Here is a 16,617-nt window from a genome sequence, read left to right as displayed (position 1 = left end):
AGTTCAGGGAGAAATTTGAAAAAAAGCACCAGTGTTAAGTGTTATTCAGAAGTTAGTTAAAAATTGTGTTTAACAGGTTCAGTATTAGACTAGAAACATACCTTGACACAGGTTAGTTTTAATGACGCAGGTCATACATTAAAGCAGCAGTTACAAGATCTCCTCATAAATCTTTGCAGAGACTAAGCTGGAAAAAGAAAATTTCACTATGTTCAGAACACACTGCAGTGAGGAGAATGCTGAAATGTTATCTGCATCAAATGCAGGTTTTCCATGAGGTAACTAATGCTGATTGTGCTAAAAGGGTTCACAACTGTCAATTGTCCAAGAATTTCATTAAAGGCAATACTGGCATTTTATATATAGTGTTTTTCACAGATGAAGCGTGGTTTCACCTTGATGGGTTATGTTAATAGTCAGAACTACCAGACCTGGAGTACCGAAAACCTGCATATTTTCTTTGAATCTTCGCCTACACCAACAAAAATTACTCTTATAGTGTGTGATTTCAAGGTGACAAATAATAGGGCCCTTGCTTCTTTAAAACAATTATGGATGCTGCCATCTAACAAGGAATTAAGCAACAGTTCATAGCCTTACTGCAAAGAACGAGTGCGACTGCTGGTTCAACAAGACAGTGCCACTTACCTACCATACAGTTCACTCTACTATAGCAATGATAGGATTTTTTCAGTGGAAGAATCATTTCTAAAGAATTGTGGCCACCAAGATTCCTTGATCTGACTAGTCCAGACTACTTTCTGTGGGTTACTTAAAGAAATTTATAGGAGTACAATTCACACTCCTGTATGGATGAATATTACCAAAGCCATCCAGGAAATAAGACAGAATACAGCTAACAGAGCAGCCAGGAACATGGTCAAACATGTTGAAAAGTGCATAGAAGTGGATGGACATTATTTTCAACACCTTCTGTAAATTATTATGATAGTGTTTGACAATAAACTATTATTTATAGACTAAACTAGGTGATGGGGCTTTTTTTAAGTTGAACACTGTAATACGAAGAAATTGTAACCATCAACTTTCTTTAATATTTTCATCCACTTATGTAACCAAATTGTTATTTACAATACAAGTGCACCCACTCCTGTGCCAATCATGCACATTCTAGATCCTAATTGTACTGCTATATCCACTTTCTAACCATTCCATCATTCACAGGTTTTTCACCATAAACTTCATTAACTTTCCAATAAATATCAGCTGGTTTGACATTCCTCGGGTTTAAAAATTGGATAACTGCCCTAATTTCACAATTGATGGAATTCTCCACTGACTAAGAAATTTTTTTAATCAATTGTTAACAAACATTGGTGTACATGTGATGGCATCTATTGAAAACCAAAGAATGAGAGAATGTGCTGCATATGCTCAAAGCTGCGATCACAGCACTGCAGAGGCGGTAGAAGGAAGCAGTAGTTAACTATCTGGATTGTATTTTATTTATATAACCTAGTAATACAACATACTACTGCATTTTTGAAAATTTGCTTAATACAAAATATTCACTAAGTTCAGATTTTTTTCTTGTTAAGTGTTTCATATTTTTCAAACCACACAAGATTAATTTTTTACTTAATTATACTTAACTTTATAAACCTGTAACTGTTTCGTATCAATACATCGTGGAGGTCCACTGGTGATATTTAATGCAATTGAATTCAAACTGGAATCATTAAGTAATGAGTCATTAACTTTACAAAGCAACAATGGAGACTGATCTGCAAAACAGAAAGAAAAAATTATCTATAAATATTTTCTAACAAGAAAAATTATTACCAACAATTAATATAATATCATAATTCAAAATGAAATGTATTAATAATAAAAATAAAATTTACAATATTATTTGATAAGTACAAAAAATATTACAACCAGCAGAAATTTCCCTTTACCTAGAACAGATAATTTTATGAAAAAAAAATTAAAACCAAACAATGAAACAATATAATACAATTTTATAAAAAAAAGTAAAAAATATAATGGTAGCATGAAAAATTCTGGGCCTCACAGAGATTGCATTAGTATGCTTAATTTCTTAATGGCGTTTCATGATTCCATTCTTAATTAGTTTATGACAAAGAGTTTCAACTCATTGCATCACTTAGTATATAGTATTTACATCAAGGTGAAGAATTAGGGTGTTTTTTTTTAATAGAAAAATTTGGAAATTCATGCACTGATTAAATACTTTTTTCTGAAAGATTTAAGTGCAAAGGAAATTAAAGAAGAGCTTGATATGACATTGTGAGACTTTTCTCCATCAAATATAACAGTTAAATGCTGAGTCACACAGTTTAAAATGGATCAAACATGCACTAGCAATGAACCACATAGTGTATGCCCTTCTCAAGTGACTATGTCAAAAATGATAGAAAATGTGCATAAAATTATTTTAGAAGATTGACCAGTGACAGTGAATGAGTTAGTAAAATCTATAGGCTTGTCAACAAAATGCATGCGCAATATTTTCCATAATCAAGTAGTGTGCTAGATGGGTGTCGCATTTGCTCATGCCTGACAAAAAATGGTGCTGAAAATAAATTTAAAGCGATTGTCTTGGGCTCTTTTGGTGCACCCCAGAGGGGAATTTTTATGTCGATTTGTGATGGATAATGAGACTTTGGTTCATTACTATTCATTACTACATTCCTGAGGCAAATGTTTTCAACAATGGGTTGAAAAAGGTCAACCTACACCAAAAAAAAAAACAACAAAAATGACTTTTCACCTGAAAAAATTATGAGAACGGTTTTTTGGGATGTAAATAGAATAATTTTCATTATCTTAAAAAGGCGTAGTTGAGTTGATGACTTCATAATGTATACATGTGTCGAAATCGCTCTGTGTTTTTACAGTTTTTGATTGGTTTTTTGGACATTGGATACTGATACATTGGCTTTACTGGATACGGACACCAAATTTCATGGTTACTGAACATGTATTACTCTTTTTATAATGATTTTTCAGTGAGTGTAACATTTTTGGCTGTAGAAAAGTTCGTAGCTAAGTTTGTGTTATCTTTGTGAGTGAATTAGTGGACCATTTGAGGTTGTGGCCAGTTTAGGTATCACTGGGACACCCCAAGAAGAGATTTAAACACTTAAAATTTTATAGAAATTGAGGTACGTGTTTTTTTTAGTGTTTTAAGTTATTGAAGTTACACATGTATAATAGTATATAGGAGAACATTTTCCTAAGTCCTAATCATGTTGTCGTTGCATAAGTCTACTAAGTCGTTGCAGGTTGTTTATGAGTAAACAGGGATTTGTAAAATTTTTCGCATTTTCTCTACAAAATTTTTCTAAGTCTTATGAATATTATAAGGGGGATTAATTTTTCCTTATCCCTATCCTTCCCAACCCTCTCCCCCTGGATCTCCATCGATCCAAGTCTTCCCAATTTTTTGTGACTCTCACAGATACATTTTGGTACTCCCCAAAATGTTTTTGGACCCCAAAAAAAGGCAAGTAGGGTGTCAGTAGAAATGGATTTAGAAACTGATTTCAAATCCGGTATCAGTTTCAAATTTGGACATTCCTGTGAGAAGTTAGGGGGAGTTTCAAAAAGGGCCACTCGAATATAGGTGAGTGGGGGTGTCCAAATATCAGGAACAAGTTGGAGAACATGTTTTGACAGTCAGATGAGCAAGTGGAAGGTCATGGAAGCTGAAGAAAGTGAATTAAGCACAGCAGAGAGTTCAGGATCTTCAGCGACCCTGCTGACTCCTATTTCGATGGAACCATCATAGGTGATCCGCAGAGAAAGGTCCAGTTGATGAAGGGGAAAAGAGAGTGCTCCAGCTGTCATCCTCAGAGGACTCCTCCTCCTCTGAGGAGGAGGAGGAGTCCTCTGAGGATGCACCATTAGCACCTCCTACACAAAGTTTAAAAGAACTGATGAATAGACTGGGGCTTGCAGTGTTGATGCTGAAGTGTAAAATGGGACAGGAACTGGCAAGCTATACAGCGGAGAGCAAGAGAAAGAGTTGGACTCGATATACAGTGGACTCAAACAATTGATAGAGTGCTCACCGTCATTGAGGAAAATTACACAGGTGGTTCAGAATGATCCGCAAAGGGAACCTGATGTTATAACTATGCTTGCAGGTGATTTGTCGGACGCAGGGCTGCTTGATCAACTTCCTCATAAATGGCCCATGGAAATGATAATAAATAGGGTCATAACAGTGAAAAATAAATCAGAAGTGAGAGGTGACTTCTGTCAGTTTATTGATCTAGCCCGTAAACACAGGAGTGCAGAGGTGGCTAGATATGCCCCTGGCGATGTCAAATGGAACATTTCAACGGTTATGGGAGAGGAAGATGAATCCCAGCAAACAAATGAGTACAAGATATGTTATAATATGGAAGATGGTGACCGAGAGTGTTTGACCAATATACTCAAAGCGGTTAGGAGAATCCTTGTTAAATCTGTAATTCCAGTGTTCTTCCTGCCAGCTGGGGCGTTCGGGGTTTTAGTTAGGAAGATTTTGGTCTACCTATGCCAGGAAAGTACAGAACCTGTTTCAGTAGTTATACCAGAAAATGTGGAGGAATTAGGAAGGTTAAGATCAAGATCTAGGCTGGCCTCGGCAAGATGGGCTGCTCCCTGTGTTGAAGACAGAAGAGTGGTAGTGGTTAAAGCGCAGGGTAGGTCTTACACTGACTTGTTGAAAACCATGAAGAGTGCAGCTACTAAGGAGGAAGTCTGGGAGGTCCTATCCTTGGGAAAGGGCTGGAATGATGAACTCCAAGTGCATATTAAAAGAGCACAAAAAGTGGAGAAATTTATGACGATGTTATGAGACAAGGTGGCAGACCTCCAAGTAGAACTGAGGTCTAGAGGTGATCGTCACACAGTTGTCCACATCAGAGATATTAATGTGGACACTACTGAGAAAGAGGTGGAAGAGCAATAGTCAATGTTATTGCCAGGACTGATCAGTTTCGGATGACTTCTCTAAGAATGGCTTTTGGCGATACTCACAATGCCACCATGGTGACAATGCGCAGAGCTGCCCTTAAACTGGTGAAAGACTGTGTGAAAATGGGATGGGTCCAATGTTGGGCATATATTACAGAGGATGTTGACCGTAGGTGTTGGGGCTCTTGACACAGAAGCTCAGAGTGTCAGGGGCCTAACAGACTAGATCTATGTTTTAATTGTGAACAGCAGGGTATAGAATACACAAATGTAGAGAACCTACACAGTGTTTAAACTTTGGTAAACCAGATCACTGCACCGGAGGCAGGATGTATGGCTCGGTTGTAATGCTTAAGTTACTTCTGTCTAATGAAGCATGCTCTCCCATGATCTGGTGGGAGAAACAACTAGATAGCAAGAAGCCGACATTTTAATTACAACTAAGCCAAATAGAAACAAAGTGGCTAGAAGCGATTGGTGCTTGGATGCGTCAGGGGATGTTGCAATAAAGAATATCAGTAGCATGTTGGCCTGCCATTTGTTTCACAGGGGCGACGGCATGATAGCAGTGGAATTATCAAATGTTGTTCTGATTGGGGCATATATTAGCCCCAATTATGACCTCCCAGATTATGAAAGCTTTATGGGGACACTGCATGAGCTGGTAGTGCAGTCACTGAAAATGGTCATTCTGGCGGGAATGTCTTAATTGTAAGATGGTCATTGCTGGCAGCCCACGTACCAACAGAAGAGGTGAGGTATTGACGGAGATGATGCAAGCAGTTGGACTTTATTGCCTAAATAATGGTACTCTGATGTACGAGGCGAGAGGTTACACATCAGTATTGATTTCATCATACTTGATGGAGTTTGGGATCATAGTAGATATAGGTGGAAAGTTCTTAATGATGAAACATCCATTGATCACCGAGCCTTTTTCTTAGAGATGGGTGATGTCTCTTTTAATTCAGTGGTAGACAGAGACCACAATGGCTTACCCAAAGGCAAGTAGAGAAAGTGATTTCCAAATTTTACCTTCTTCATCACTAGCATTCTTATACTTTCTATGTACATCCATCAGCTGCAATATATCCTCCGATATCCAAGGTTTTCTACCAGTTCTCTTTGTTACATCAAAGTATGCTTCTGCTGATTTAAGAATTTCCTTTTTAAGATTCTCTCATTCTTCTTCTACATTTTCTACCTTGTTTTTTTTTACTCAGGCCTCTTGCAACGTACTCCTCAAAAATCTTTATTACCTCTTCTTCCTCAAGTTTCTCTAAATTCCACTGATTCATCTGGCACCTTTTCTTCAAGTTTTTAAACTCCAATCTACATTTCATTATCACTAACTCATGGTCACTATCAATGTCAGCTTATGGATATGCTTTGCAATCAACGAGTTGATTTCTAAATCTTTGTTTAACCATGATATAATCTATCTGACACCTTGCAGTATTGCCCAGCTTTTTCCATGTGCATATTCTTCTATTAAGATTTTTAAACTGGTTGTTGGTAATTACTAGATTATACTTTGTGCAAAACTCAATAAGTTGGTCCCCTCTTTCATTTCTTTTACCTATCCCATATTCACCCAAAATATTTCCTTCCTTGTCCTTTCCAATGCTTGCATTCCAATCTTCATCCCCTTCTATGTGTTTAATTACTTTGCCAATTTCTTCATATAGACACTCTTAACTCATCATCACCATCATGGGCACTTGCAGGCATATAGAAGTAACAATTGTTGTCGGCTTAGGTTTTCATTTAATCCTGATTACAATGATTCTATTGCTATGCTTTTTGAAATACTCTACTCTCTTCTCTATCTTCTTGTTCATTACGAAACAGACTCCTGCTTGGCCTTTATTTGACACTGAGTTAATTATTCTAAATCGCCTTACCGAAAGTCATTTTTCTCTTCCCACTGAACCTCGCTATATTAAATTATCGCTAAATCCTATTTCATCTACATTTAACCTACCCATTTCTCTCTTTGAATTTTCTAATCTACCAACCCTTTTTTAGACTTCCAACATTCCATGCTCCGACTCGTAGAATGTTATTTTTTTAATTTTTGGTGACCTTCCTTAGCAGTCTCCACCCAGAGATCCAGAGATAGGGGGACTAGTTTACCTCTGGAATATTTTACCAAGGAAGCTGCCTCCACCTTTGTTACTACAGAGAGTTACATCTTCTTGGAAAAAAAAACAGCTGTAGTTTTCCATTGCTTTCAGCTGCGCAGTACTCAGAAGATTGAGTGATGTTGATATGGCTGTTCTCCTGCCCTATAAGTCCTCCTGACCTATGCCCTTAACAACTACTGAAAGAGCTGCTGCACTCTTTGAGGAATCATTCCTTAGTCTGCTCTTAACAGTTACCTCTCCGATATGGTTGCACCTTTGGTCCAGCTACTCTGTATCATTGAGCACTCGAGCCCCTCACCATCGGCAAGATCTCATGATTCATAGAGGGAATCTGATATTTAAATGGATAAAAATTATTTTATATTTTACTATAAAAATGAACATAATACTGTGCGTTTCTAAGTGAATATCAGGGTTTAAAGTTATGTAATGTTTCTTAAGAATTACATACACTGATTAATTACACATGAAATGAAAGATCAACTCAAACAGTTTTAGCTGTGCACAAGCTCATAAACTGTTTCCTGTACCTTCCATTTGAAATCATTAGTAGCAAAGATAGCAAACCCTTAAACAGAAAACGTTCTGTGTTTTGAAGTTTGCAGTGTGAATCTGTAATTACCATTCAACGTGCATTCCATTTGAAGTTCCGTTGTGATCACCCAAGTTGCAATAACATTTGCATATGATTTAAACTATTTGAAACTACTAGTTGTATATGAGAAGGGAAGAGTACAGGATGACCAAATGTGTTCGAAGATGATGTTGAACGTACAAGAGAGTATTTGTGTGTAGTCCTAGGAATTCCACTACAATTATTGTGCGTAGTTGTGGAATTCCTAACCATGAATTAGCAATTTCAGTGACGTCTGTATGAAGGGTTTTAATGAAACGCTTACAACTGGGTCCATATTGTTTACAGCTGTTACAAACTCTAAAAAGCCTATAGATTAGTTTGCATGCTACCTTTGCTACCATGCAAGTGATGCACGGTAACAATGAAAACTTTCTATATCATGTTGTATTCAGTGATGAATCAACATTTCTTGTTAATGGAAAAGTAAACACTCATAATGTGCGCATCTGGAGATCAGAAATTCCTCACAAAATATAGCAGTGTGAACAAGACCGCAAAACGGAATGTTGTTTGAGTCATCATACATTGGCGGCAAGTGTAGAGGGTGTTCTTTTTCTCAGAAGCGAGTGTATCTTGAATGAATTAAATTAATGTGCTACACCTATGGCTCTTTTCTCAACTGCAATACGAACCACAGAACTTTATCTGTCAACAAAATGGTGTACCTCCTCACTGGCATAATGCTGTAATGACTGGTTGAATGAAATTCTCGCCAATCACTGTTGGTTGCCAAAGACCAGATGACAGAGCTTGTTTTTCAGGGTTCCACGTTCACCCAATCTGACCCAGAGTGATTTTTTCTTTGGAGGTTTTTAAAGGGTCAACTGTATGTCCCAGTGTTACCAGCTGACCTACTTGACTTGAAACACAGGATTGAAGAAGTTGTCACTTCAATTACTTCAGACTTGCTGATTCAAGTATGGGATGAATTCTACTATCGGCTGGATGTGTGCCATGTGATGAATGGTGATCTCTTTCAACATTTATGTGAAAAAAGGGGGTTGGAGTTGCTCTTTCATTTCATGTAAAATTTATCAACGTAAGTAAAACTTAATAAATATTATAAAGCTTTAAAACTTTCAAATGAATATCAATTCATTTTTTAAACATATGGTACATATAATCAAGTTTTGAAAACAAAACAAATTAATTTAAGAGTCAAAAATAATAATAAAATCTTAACACAGTAAATAGCCTATAATAATGTTTTTATCTGAAGAAAAATAGTGAACTAAACAGTAGGTCTGAAAAGTTCCCAAACTAAATTTCTGTAGTTGATACAAGTAGCTCCATCTCTCGAACAACCAAGGAAATATGTAGTACGATGTCTTCAGACATCGTACTACATAGTTCAAAATTTTATTTCTACAATTGTACAAAATTTCATTACATTTCATCACTCCAGTCTCAAGTTATACTTGGCCACGTATGCTGTATTCATGTGACCTTGTGCGAGCTTGCAACATGGAACAGAGAAGCACGATAAAATTTTGTGTTCGACTTCAAAAATGTTTCGTTTGAACCAATTCTATGAGACAAAGCAAGCATTCGGCGATGAAGCTGCATCTCAACATTACTTAACGAGCAGAACCCAATCTTTGATATTAGTTTACAATAATTCTATGGATTTAGGTCAGGAATGAGTGACATAAGAACATGCACTTAATATAAGATAAAATTACATCTATTTTGTATTCAGAAGTATGAATTTTCCCTAAATGTATTAATATGAAAAATTCAATTTTTAAAATGCACTTATTAAAAAGAGTATATTTTGTACATAGCCGATCTTGAATAACATGTTTATGACTGCTTCATAAAGGTGTTTCAGCAAATTGCAGTATGGTATAATATCTGCACCTAAAAAAATTATACTGTAAAGTTTATTATCAAATTTTTTTTTATCCATTTTGAAAAATTATAAAAGATTATTTTTCCATAGTATTCACCTTTAGAATGAGTAGTATCAATCTTGAAAAGGCATTTTTAATGAAACACCCATTTCACCCCTGCATGTAATATAACTAACAAAGATCCTTAGGAAATAGGTACTCAAATTCTAATATTGAATTCCTGAGATTCCCAACTTTTTTTCAGTAAATAAGTGCTGTGAATATATATCTCATCCATATACACAATTGGCCTGCCTTCTTCCCTAAACTTTTTTGGGTCCTAGAGGTATGAAAATTTGGAATACTGAATTTCCACCTTTCAATTAGTACAGATCTACTGTCTGCTCTTATATCACTTAAAACATAAGCTATGATGGATCTTCTTTCTTTAACTTTATTTATTCCCACAGAATATCCAATGAAACTGTTCCCCTACTGGATGCTTCCCAATAACGGACTTTTCTAAATACTGAATAGTTTTAAAAAACATTGGCACTTTTGTATTGCACACAATGAGTAAGCTATTTCTCAACAGACCTTCTTAACAATGGAAACAGATGTTTAAATGAAATATAACACAAGCATAATCATTTCCAAACAATGGAAAGCATGAGTAAAATTAATCAGTTTTTTTAGGTAACTGTAACCAATTCTTTCCAGATGCTGCTATTCCAGTAAGAAAAAAGTTAATATAATTAATCCAGTTATCAATTTGTCTGTAGGATTGATATTGAATACATGTACAACATTTATTGCAAATTTATTCTGTGTACAGTATATAAAAAATGTTAATATTAAAAAGTCCCAAAAAAGTAAATGCTTGTGAAATAGCAAAAGTTATAAATGTACACAAAAGTGAAAAACAAAGTATATGAGTGATATGGCAAAACATTTTGATGTTAGGAAAACTCAAATATATGATATCCTAAAAAGCAAACGTGATGTTTTAAGTTGTGGACTGTGAACTGATTAAGCAAACACGCCTTTCCCTCGATGCCAGGCCTGGCAATGATAATTTGATGAATTAGTGGTTATGGGTTATCTAATAAACTTCCCTCTATTTAGAATTCTGATATATGAAAAATCTTTAGAAATAAACTAGGGTATGCGGATTCTAAAGCATCAGGAAATCGGTAAAACAAGTTCCACATTTGACACAATATTACATTAAAACTTTTTTTTTATGAACCTGTAGCTATTGATGAAAACATAATGAAATAATGAAAAGAAAATTTAAAAGGAATATGTAAAAGTTATGATGAAAAATATTTTTTTAATTGTGTGAGAAAGGTCTTTTTTTGACTTTACCTATCTAGTAAAAGAATGTTCTTGAAAAGGGAAAATGTCAGAAATGTGACTGACCATCATTGTTGTGTTAATATGACAGGTCAGTTTGAAAAATCACAAATAATCTGAAAAGTTACGAAGCCAAGGTTTATGAAGGGTGTGAATGTAAATTCATTGGAGACTGAATGGAACTCAAGTAGATGGTTGTGGATGACTAGACATAATAACTAACCGATTGGTTTCAATATAGAATGAGGGCAAAAGGAGCAAAATCATTTTATTTCTTGACAATGTTACATCATACTCTGATGTGTTTTGAAAAATGTATAACTGTTATTCCTGTATCTTAACACAACTAGAGTATAGTATGTCAAACTACTTGATCAGGATGTCATTCAAAATTCATTACAGAAACACTTTTATGACCCTATAAGTGAGTAAGTATGCTTATCACATTAAGGATGCTGGTAAGTTTTGTAAGCACATTAGTGTGTTGGATGTGATTTTACAGAAGAATATGGCAATTAAAGGGTGCAATTTCTAACAGTGAGAAACTGTTCTAAAAGCCAGTGTTAGAGGATCACAAAGTAACCTGAATTCTGGCAATAAGTCCCATTGAACAAACTGAACTAGAATTGATAAAACCATTTGGAAGCTACACAGACTATCCCACCATTTACAATTGATATTTATATTATTTCTAGCCTTAACTCCACCACTAATTATTAAAATGATAATGACACTGATTATGAGAACTATAATGATAATTCAGGATTCATGAATATTTTTATTATAAGTAAAAAAGTAACCCAAGAGATAAGGAATTAAAACTACTCTTTTTACACAAACTGGATTGGTGAAGGCATTATACTTTTATAACTGAAGTTTAGTCCACTGATGATAAAAATATGTATTGGTACTATGTTCAAAATAAAATAAACAACCGTTCCAAAACAATCGCTAAAGAAATAAATTGTTTTTTGTACTCAGCTTTATATGATTTCTTTTTTTTATTATTATGTAAAGAAACTGAGTGAATAATAATTTCTTGAAAATGTTTTAAATTAGTGATTAAAAGCACAATTTGTTATTTTCAATTTACATAATAAAGTCCAATCCTAACAACATAGATCAATACCACATTATTATTGCTATCACATCCAACTGAATTGACTACATTTTTCTGAATAACAAACACTTCTAAATAACAGACAGTTTTTCATTCCTGAGTAGTGTTCAGTACTGGGAAGTTTTTATTGTATTATCTACTTTTAATTATAAAAGTAATTAAACAAATGTATCAGTTAAATTGAAATTATTTACTGTACAACACATTGTGGATTGGTCAAATTAATCTACATTGGTGATTCCCTTTGGTAGATTTCATTTTTTAGGAATGTTGAATTCATTGCTTTTACTCTATTTGTCATGTTTTCAATCCCATCCCAATCATCATTTGTTCCATTTCTTTAAATTTCACAGATGAGGCTGAACACCTGCTGTTCATTCAATAATTCTGTTACGGTCTATCAAAATTTATCTGCTTGAGTTTCTCTGGTCATATAATCTAATATTAGATGACACTTCATGTAGCATTTCAATAAGATGAAATTGATATATTTATGAACTTAAAGAAATAAGACAATTTTTTTACACACAATAATGAAATTAAAATCACTACAACACAAGTACACACAGAAAATGGTTTGAACACACCAAGATTTAAATTCATGACTAAAAAGTACTTACATATTATTACTTTTAACGTTACATGAACTTGTTTATATTAGATATATAATTTATTAACAGCTATTAATTATAATAGCAGCAATTCATGCATTGTTAGCCTAATTTAAATGAGCAAAAAAATTGTTTTTACAATGTAAAAATGTATAACTTTGTGTAATAAACAAAATCAATAATGTGTTATTAAATTATCATGAATGTACTGGAATGAGATACATGGGATGGATGAAAGTTATCGTATAACATCTATGTCATAACATTCTAGATGGAAGAATCAAATCAGTACGTAGATGAAAATGGTAGAAAATACTATTCATACTCACATAAAAACCTCACATAAGAGAACATAATAAAACAATTTCCAGGTCAATAAGTTAAAATCAAAAGATAAATAAAATTTCATTCAATCTTTAAGAATAGTGGGAGTTCCAATAATTTTTTCCAAAAATGTTCAACAGTATTTGCAGTAGAATTTCTGATAGTATTATGGTTCAACTTCTTTAAGATACAAGATATCTCATCTGATTATTCTAAAAAACTTAACAGAACCGAACTGCATAATAACGCAACAGTTAATATTAGTCAAGTAAACACAAACTAAAATAGTCAATTTAGAGCATTATTTAAGTGGTCACCATGAAAGATGGGGTTTTGTCAGAAACTGCAATTATTTTTGTGCTGACTGGATTTGGCCATTTTCAGTTACTGTCATTTATTTAAAAAATTAGGGGTGTGAAAGGCTGAAAACTCATGATCTTTTGCACTTTTTTTGAGAATTACTATAAAATCAAAACCAATCAACATAAAAATTTTCTATTTTTGAAGATAGATCATTTCTCAATAATTATAATTAAGTTTTAACCTAAAACTACTATTACTTAAGTTTACAGGTTATTTGAAGTAATAACAATTACATTTCGGTTAACATTAGTGTAGAAAAAAGAAATTTCTGCTAATATCAGGCATTAATTTTATAGAATTCATATTTTTAAAGTTTGAATTAATAATATAGGCACCGTGGAACTGCAGCACCCCCTATTTCCACTTGATATTATCGATAACATTTAATATAATGAGTCCTTTTTTCTGTAATTCTTTCTTTATACTTGTACAATATATAATCCTTAAGATTAATATCAGTAGCCATCCCCCAGTTTATGAAAAAGATACAAAAATCTTTGTATGGAACTGTGTGCTTCACAGTTTCAGCAGCGTGGTGTTTGGCTGTTGTGCGCATAGAAAGTTGCATGTAAGGCAATGAAAGCACTGTCACTCCCACAGTGCCAACCCTGGCATACTGGTGGAAGATAGTTTTTTTTTTACTCCGTGTGTGTATGGAACATTCTTTGTTTGTTTCCTTTTCTAGTTTAGTCAGTGGAAGGAATATGAAAGTGGTTTAATTGTTCTTTTCAATAGTGATCAGAAGATGGTGGAAAGCAAGGGCTCTTTGATTGCCAAATCTATCCAAAAACATGCTGCAAGGGCAAAAGAGAATGAAGGTAATTAGTAAAAACTAATTATGTATTTGTTTCTGTGTACATAGAAAATGTAGAATTATATTATTATCCTACTTCCAGCTATTCTATTTGATTCATTTGTTTTTCAGTTCTTTTATTTTACAGAAAACTTTAGCCATAGTCTTGAAAAGAAAAAAATTTTCTGGAGCACCACCCCACTAATTTTAGCTACGAGCCGCCATTGCCATTACTTTATTTTCTATTCATGAATGCTTTATACCACTACATGTGTTAATTAATGTTTATGTTAATTAACTATATTATACACAAATAAATATATTATTATAATTATGTGTACATTTCAAGTCATGCATGAAATAAAAAATGGGCCTTACTATAGACTTACAAAACAATTAATAAAATTAAAACTAATAAAAATAATAGAATTGTTAAGAAACACAGTTGTTTTTAACCACAGTTTTCTTTCTTTGTTTTCTTATTCAAGTATTATTATTTGAATAATGATAAAGGCCTAATAGAATTAAATTTATGCCCCTGTTCATGGTTAACAGATTGTTGTTTAATAGCAGATAATGTTATAGTAGGATAACTACAACTTCCAGAACTCATGTTATTGTTGCTATATGTTTATGTTCTAACTTTGTTTTTTCATATTATGTCATTGAACATTAGTATAAATTAATTGCAATGCTAGTATTCAGTCTGATGGGTTCATTAACCCTTCACTGTGATATCTAATAACTTAGTTTGATTTTTGATTTTCAACATTCAGTTCATGTCAGTTTCTTAGTGATTTTATTTAAACGTGCCATGTTATGTCAAAGATAATTAAGAATAGTATGTTAATTTGAGTTTTTTTATCAGGTTATAAGTTTTTTGTTTTTTGTCATTTTTCTAGGTCTATCTTATGTGTAATGTGAACGAGATGGAAACACCTTCGTTTTCCATTCAACATGACCAAACAATTAAGAGTGGTTTAAGGAATGTAATCTACAACATATACAAAAAGCTATCTGACTTTGAATTTTGTAGCGGGATTAACTTTGATAAAGTTCAAGAACTCACTCCCAAAGCATGCCACATTAGTCAGAGGTCAGTATAGAGGATATATAAGACAGCTAAGGATTATGATAGTAACGGCAGCTGCGTACAGGAAAAAATGCCACAAAATGCAAATCTGTTACTGGATTTCAACTGTCAAGTATTGAGCAGAATCATACATCAGTACTACAATCGGAATGAAATCCCTACTGTTTGAAAGCTCAGAGAGGAAACGCAGGAAAAACTGGATGTAAATTATCATCTTCTACCATTCGTTGTATTTTGAAAAAATTGGTTTTTGTTATAAAAAAATGAAAGATGGTTGACATTTCTTGATGGAAAAACCTGATGTTACATTAAAAAGAATTGAATATTTAAAGACATTTTACAAATTAAAAGCGTCAGATGATGATCGACCCATATTTACATAGATGAAACGTGGATTAATGAAAATCATACATATGCAAGATTTAAAGAAAAATGGAGGGATTGAAATACCCAATGGAAAAGGTATTTGTTTAATAGTGTGTCATACAGGTTCGGCTAAAACAGCAGCTTTCTGTAGTAAATCGAAAGCTGGTTCAGATTATCATTCAAATTATGGTTTACAAATGACTTTTTGAATTACAAGAAGGGAGTGTAATAATGGGATAATACAGGTTATCACTCTGTTGCAACAAATAAAGTTTCCACCAACAGCTGGTGGAAAGCTGAAATCCAACACAGACTTCAAGAAAAAGCGGTTGCTTCCAATGAACTGAAACTAAACAACAGCTGTAGCAAAAAATACTTCTGTGTAAGAATGAACAAAAATTGTATGAAACCGATCTTATAGCCTTCGAGAAAGGACATTCTGTTATATGCCTTTTGCCATATCTTCAGGAATCAGGCTCTGACGATGATTATTACTTCAGACAACAATAAAGATAAGGATGATGCCTTGTCGAAATGATCTTCAGATTGCGTACAGTAATCATTACAAACAATTTTAAAGAATTTTTGTATGATTTCAAACTGAGGATCTTAATTTTATTTATTCAGAATTTTATGAAAGAGTTTTCACTACTGGAATAAAATATTGAAAATAAAAGATGTGTAAGCAATTACACATTTTTTAAATTTCATTTTTATAATATGTCTGTTCAGAAAATAATCTAAATTTATTTTTTTTTTATCTTTATTAATAATTTTATAGATTATTGGTCCTTGCTCCCTTCCAAGTACTTCTCTCCCCTATGCACATACTTCTCCCAATGGTGTTTCCACTTTGTGAAGCAGTCCTGGATAAGACAAAGCTATGTGTGGACACATTGTTGTGGTGAAGAAACCATGAATTGTCTCGCCACAACTTTGGTCTCTTTTTGTGGATTTTTTCACATAACCCTTGTAAAATGCCTTGATATTATGCAAGGTTCACCATTTCACCTTGAGGCAAAAAT

General features: G+C 33.6%; 1 protein-coding gene across 1 annotated transcript in view; it reads right to left on the bottom strand.

Moving 5' to 3' along the window:
- hop (tyrosine-protein kinase hopscotch) overlaps positions 1-16,617 on the bottom strand; it is a 92,564-nt gene that overhangs the window by 40,515 nt on the left and 35,432 nt on the right. Inside the window, exon 5 of the mRNA XM_075360114.1 lies at positions 1,616-1,745. Coding sequence (XP_075216229.1) covers positions 1,616-1,745 — 130 coding nt within the window. The remainder of the gene's footprint in view (positions 1-1,615; positions 1,746-16,617) is intronic.

This window comes from Lycorma delicatula, chromosome 3, assembly GCF_047948215.1.
Source record: "Lycorma delicatula isolate Av1 chromosome 3, ASM4794821v1, whole genome shotgun sequence".
Taxonomy (NCBI): Eukaryota; Metazoa; Arthropoda; class Insecta; order Hemiptera; family Fulgoridae; genus Lycorma; species Lycorma delicatula.
Note: the sequence above shows the minus strand (reverse complement) of the source record. Positions and strands in the feature narration are given on the sequence as shown.